A 6,055-nucleotide genomic window follows, 5' to 3' on the forward strand; every position below is an offset into this window, starting at 1 on the left:
TGGTGATGCTGAGCGTGAACAACAAGGTGATGGTGATGCTGAGTGTGAGCAACAAGGTGGTGATGATGAGTGTGAGCAACAAGGTGATGGTGATGCTGAGTGTGAACAGCAAGGTGATGGTGATGTTCAGTGTGAACAACAAGGTGGTGATGATGAGTGTGAGCAGCAAGGTGATGGTAATGCTGAGTGTGAACAACAAGGTGATGGTGATGCTGAGTGTGAGCAGCAAGGTCATGGTGAGTGTGAGCAGCAAGGTCATGGTCAAGATATTGTACCTGTTGAAGAAGAAAGATGTCAAGGTGATGGGGTTGTTGAAGGTCAAATTGAAACCCAGTTTGAAGGAGATACTGCTACTATCCGTAGTTGTATTTCTAGTGGTGAGGATGGCAATGGTGATGACAATGTTCATGTTAATGATGACTATATGGAAGACTTGGTTGACTGTGAAATACAAGAGGATCTAGGAGATGGAAATTGCTTTGGTGATATAGAAACTGATGTGGAATATGGTGGAGAATCAGCCACTGACTTTTCTGATAGTGATGTGGATGATGGCATAAACTCTGATGATAACAAAGGCTTGTCTGATGAAGAATGGGAATCTGAAGAGCTTGTTAGTGGAGCAGAAAGTGATGCAAAAGATGATGAAGAGAGTTATGGCAAGTTTGTGACATTTACTATGCCTAAATCAATGGTTGATTACAAGTAGGATTTGGGGATTTATTTTGCTCAGAAGGAAGATTTGTTGGATGCCATAAAAACCTATGCAATACAAAATGGTAGAAATATAAGATACGTAAAAAATGATAAGAAAAGAGTTAGGGCGAAATGTATGCGATCTAAGGGAAAGTGCCCCTGGTTGGACATCCGGATTTACATCATGAAAAGATGGGCAACTAACAAAGCAAAATGTCAATCATTGACTGGGGTCATTTGTCCTAAAATCAAGACTAGACTTAATAAGGAGTCCCAATTAACTAAGTTCTGGATTCCAAGGTATGGTTCAATATAAGCATCCTTTGTAGTTCAGTTTTAAATTGTCAACACTGAAAAAAATTATGTTCTTTTGCAGCTGGCCAGCAGACAAGTTATTTGAAGTATGTCATGCCTCCCAAGTTGGGGAGAAGCTTGTGGTTGATCTAGAAAAACATGAATGCACTTGCAGGAAATGGGCTATCTCAAGCATTCCATGTTGCCATGCGTTGGCTGCTATGAAGTTTCTCAACTTAGATGCAGAGGACTTCATACCTGATTGGTTTAGGAAGGCCACATATGAAGAGACATACTCTTCAATTGTCTATCCGATAAATTGAAAAACATGTGGCAGGTTACCCCATACAATGATGTATTCCCTCCAAAACAGAGAGCATTGCCAGGCAGACCAAAGAAGAAACGCAGGTTAGAAGAATAAGAGTTGATCAGGGTTGAAACAAGAATGAGGAAGGGTGGTCTACATAAAAGATGTGGAATTTGTAGAGAAATGGGTCACAATAGGAAGTCTTGTAAGAAATCAACCCAAAAATTAGTTGTCACTGACTAAACACAACAAAGTAACCCACCAAATGAACCAATCATGCCATCAGCAAATGAGGATCAAGCATAGAAATCCAATTTCTTTATGTTTATATGACTGTACTAATCTATTGTAATAGAGGATGAACCTTATTTTTGTATTCAGCACTTTAATATTTGTTGTTGTGATAGAGGATGAACCTCTGATTTTGCTATTAAGCACGTTTTGTATTCAGTACTAATCTATTGTAATAGAGGATGAACCTCTGATTTTGCTAGCTTTCTGTCATCTTTAATATTATTGGTTTATGATTACTATAATATTATTGCCATATTATTGTTGGCTTTCTGCTGTGAACCATTTTGTTGTTGCTAAAGGGTTGGGAAAAAAAAGGAAGCTTTGTGGGGTGAATAAAACTTTTTGCGTGATTTTAATTTTGGTTTCATTTTCCTGATTTTTGTTCCTTGTTAGATTGGATGGATTGAAAAAAAAGTTGATTTTGTATCAGGATTTATGCATTTCAGATTGGTATAGAGGACAAGATTAGGCACCAGCAAATACAAAAAGTTGATTTCCCATATCCTGAAGGACCAATGAGTGCCATAACCACTTAAACCTTTTAGCAGTTCCTTTTCTGCATTACTGCTACCATTTGAAGCCACCACTGTCAAATCTTCCCAAACCAAACACACTTTTCTCTTATTCTCCACTACAATAACTTCATTACTCTGCAACTCCATTTTTCTATAGCTATACATATCTCTCAACTTATATATATACTTTTATTGTAATCAGATCGATACCGCAAAGATATATTGATAGGTTAGTGTTTCATAGTAAAAAATTGTACCAGTTTCAACTTATATATATACTGATTGATGTCACATATATATAGTAAAAAGTTGACATATTTTGTACTACTTATAAGGATCAACTTCATCAAAGTGGCTATTTAAAGTCTTCAAAGATTGACTGAAAGTGCTTCAAAGTGCTTCATCAAAGTGGCTGTTTAAAGTGTTCAAAAATTGACTTATTTTGTACTACTTATAAGGATCAACAACATAATACATATTGCAGATTCAGATTCAGATTAAAAAAAACATCCCATTCTCATTTCATTCACTCATCAACATCATTCAGATTACATTAAAACATATCAAATTACAGCGAATCATCCCATTCTCACTAACATTGAAACTAAAATCATCTCTATGACACATAAAAAACAAACCAACAATATCAACCTCTTTATACAATTTTCAAGAAAGAACATTGATTTCTGTATCTTAACTATCATTTTCCTAGTACTCTCCAATTCTTCACTGTTGACCAAAGTTTCTTTCTTCCCTTTGTTCTTCACGTAACGACCACTGTCCTAACTTCCAACATTTGTGCACCATTTGAAGAAGTTGCCCTAATCTCAGAAACAGTACCATAAATGGAACATATAGGTTGAATATGACATACCTTATACTTAGAGCATCCCCAAAAATGCTTGCCTAGATTCTTAGTGTTCGCAGTTCTCATCACAGATCTCTGTCCATAATGGCAAATAGGGGTTTCGTTCCTTCTACATGTCGACGAACAGCAAGAGTACTCCTTTGACATCCTCTTCGAAGAACAACGACAATAAACTTGATCCCCACCAGACCCAACCTTGATCTCGCAAAATGTTATGAACCAACACCCTTCGAAGAAGAACCACCACCTTTTATCAGCTTCAACTTCAGCTCAACACCCTTATCCCAATTTCCCCAATTCTTTTTACCTTTACCTTTAATGAAACCACTGAAACCATGTGCTTTTTCAATTGTATGCATAAACAAATATTTTAACTCCACGTGTTAAAGACATTATGTGTCAACTGTATGCAGCATGACAGCTATTGTTGCCAGCACAGACCATTTTTAACGCCGTCCAGGGAAGTTAACGAAATGTCCTTGATTGGTTAAAGTTTTCAAATTCAGGAACCAAATTGATCATTTTTAAAAAACGGAGACCTAATTGAAGAAAACCAGCAAAAATAGGGACCAATGAATCTATTTAACCTAATATGAAAGGGTGCACAAAAGACTAATAAGTTTGCGAAAATTGTAAGCAAGATACAACAAGTAGGTACGTGCGACATACTCCAATTGTAGGTTCTCACAATAGTCATTATATACGTTTTTTAGGTAACTTATATCTTACGTGAGAACCACGATATTGCCTGAGTTGATTCTATACTTTTATTCTTCATCTTTCCTTCATAATCCCTCTATTGAAGCCTTTGGAAGGTTTTCCCCTCCCTTAGCATCTTGTTGATCTATTGATTAAGTATTTTGCTTCTATTTTCTTTTTGTTATTTTAGAATTAAAAGGGCTTGTGGATTGGGAGATGAGATATGATTTAATTTTTTTTTATATATTTAGTAATGAACATTGTAAAAAGTATTTTCAGAAATGTATTTTTAAATTTAAAAATATCTTTCAAATTATAAAATTTAGAATATAATATTAATTTTATATTTTTTACTATGCAATCCAAAATATATGGTTTTTAATATTTTTGGAAAAATAATTTTAGAATCCAAAAACATCTTATTGAATGAGCATTTCAAAATGCTTTGGAAAAACACATTATGAATTTCATAGATACAAGAATGAGATAAAAATATGATACCTCATAAGTTTAGCAATGAGAAAAGGATGAAGTTTTACTTTTAAGAATAGAAATGCGATAGTTAAATCCTCACTTGTTATCTTCTTTGTTATCCTTAGGGGTAAATCATTATATTATATTAATTTGGATTTTTTTTGGTGTTTCATAAAAAATAACCATCTTTAGTATTAGTAAAACGAATATTACAAACACTATAATTTGTTCAAAACTTGCGAAATACATTTTCAGAGCACGTTTTAATTTTAATATCTTTTACATATTAACTTAGAATTCTCTCACTATATTTTTAAGGACGAATTTGATGGTTTGTTTACTTTTTGATATAAAATAAAATTTCCAAGTTAGTATAAGGTACCTTTCTTTTCACAAGTCTTCGGATAAGTCAATTGATTGGAATAGAATCATTGCTTAAAAATGTTTTCACAATTGATTTATTCCACAACTACCAAAACGTGTTCATATTATAAAACCAATTACATTTCATTTGGTACCAATTTCATTGTGGATGCTATGTACAATATATGGTTTATTTTATGCATCAGATAAATTTAGTTATATTCCTTTATGTAAATTGAATAAAATATTGTGATTAAAAAATGGAATCTACAAATGTTGCATACATTATTGAAATCCATAATAATTCTAATAAGAACATTAAAAAAAACAAATTATTTGTATAATTATTTTTATTATATACAATTTTTCATCCATCATTTAATCAAATTTAAACTTTCATCATGAAACTATACTTATAGTGGTTTGGAAATAATTGTCACGAGTCAAAAGGGGCGGTTCTCACGCTGATTTAGGAAAACGTCACATATTCTTTTATCTTTCAAGCTTTTGTAGCAAAGTTGAAGAACATTTGTTTTCATTAATAACTAATAATTCTGTTTGGGATTGAAGTCAAGTGCACCCTAACTGTAACTGTATTGAGAGAATTAAATAAAAATAAAGATCAAGAAGAAGAAAAAAGAAATACCACAAAACACATAAAAAGATAAAATGGTTTAAGTAAAATATCAATAAACTTTCATGTTTACAAAAAAAATTACTATGAAAACAAGTTTTTCTATGGATAATGATACTTAGACAACATTTTTTTGACAACATTTAAACATCATCTATGTCTCACTATGTGATTGGTCCATGGTATGTTAGAATCGGCTGCAGCGGAATTGTTAGCGTGTAATAACAAATCAAGAGGGTTTTTAAAACAAACGCGTGCCTTTTAATTTCTACTCAATTTAACTTACTAGCAAATAATAAATATAAATAAAAGAGTAAGGTTGAGAGAAATTTGCACAGATAATTTTATATTGGTTCGGATCTTACCAATCCTACGTCCAGTCGCTTATCTCAAACCAAGATAAACAGTTCACTAATCACAAAACAATTACAAATTACAATCACAAAGAGACAATTTGTAAGAGTTTAGAAACCACCTCTCTTGATACCACAAGAGATGAACCTGCACCTCCTTTGAATCTTCACAAAGGATGAGACACCTCCTCCGAATACTTCACGAAGGATGAAACACCTCCTCCGAATACTTCACGAAGGATGATCCTCTTCCACACACCTCCTCCGAATACTTCACGAAGGATGATCCTCTTCCACACACCTCCTCAGACACACCAAGTATGAACCGACTATTTCCTCTGTCACCGTAGTAGCACTTCACCAGCTCCACAAACAAGAGTTTCACAAGCCGAACAAGAACACACACTTCTCAAAGAGTTCTGAGTGTTTTAGCGCAAGGGAAGAGTTATTGTTGATGGATAAAGCGAGCCTATAAATAGACTCAAGCAAAACTCTTCCATTCTACGAAATTGGCCATTTAACGCATTTAATCGATTAATATTAGTGTTAATCGATTAA

At 33.7% G+C, this 6,055-nt stretch overlaps 1 protein-coding gene across 1 annotated transcript; it reads left to right on the forward strand.

Annotated features, from left to right (window-relative positions):
• The first annotated feature begins 832 nt into the window (after positions 1 to 832).
• LOC106761577 lies at positions 833 to 1,313 on the forward strand. The gene is made up of 2 exons (XM_014645140.1): positions 833 to 996; positions 1,073 to 1,313. The coding sequence occupies exons 1-2, from the start codon at positions 833 to 835 to the stop codon at positions 1,311 to 1,313; spliced, it is 405 nt and encodes a 134-aa protein (XP_014500626.1).
• Positions 1,314 to 6,055: the final 4,742 nt, after the last annotated feature.

This window comes from Vigna radiata, chromosome 1 (assembly GCF_000741045.1).
Source record: "Vigna radiata var. radiata cultivar VC1973A chromosome 1, Vradiata_ver6, whole genome shotgun sequence".
In the NCBI taxonomy this organism is placed as follows: domain Eukaryota; kingdom Viridiplantae; phylum Streptophyta; class Magnoliopsida; order Fabales; family Fabaceae; genus Vigna; species Vigna radiata.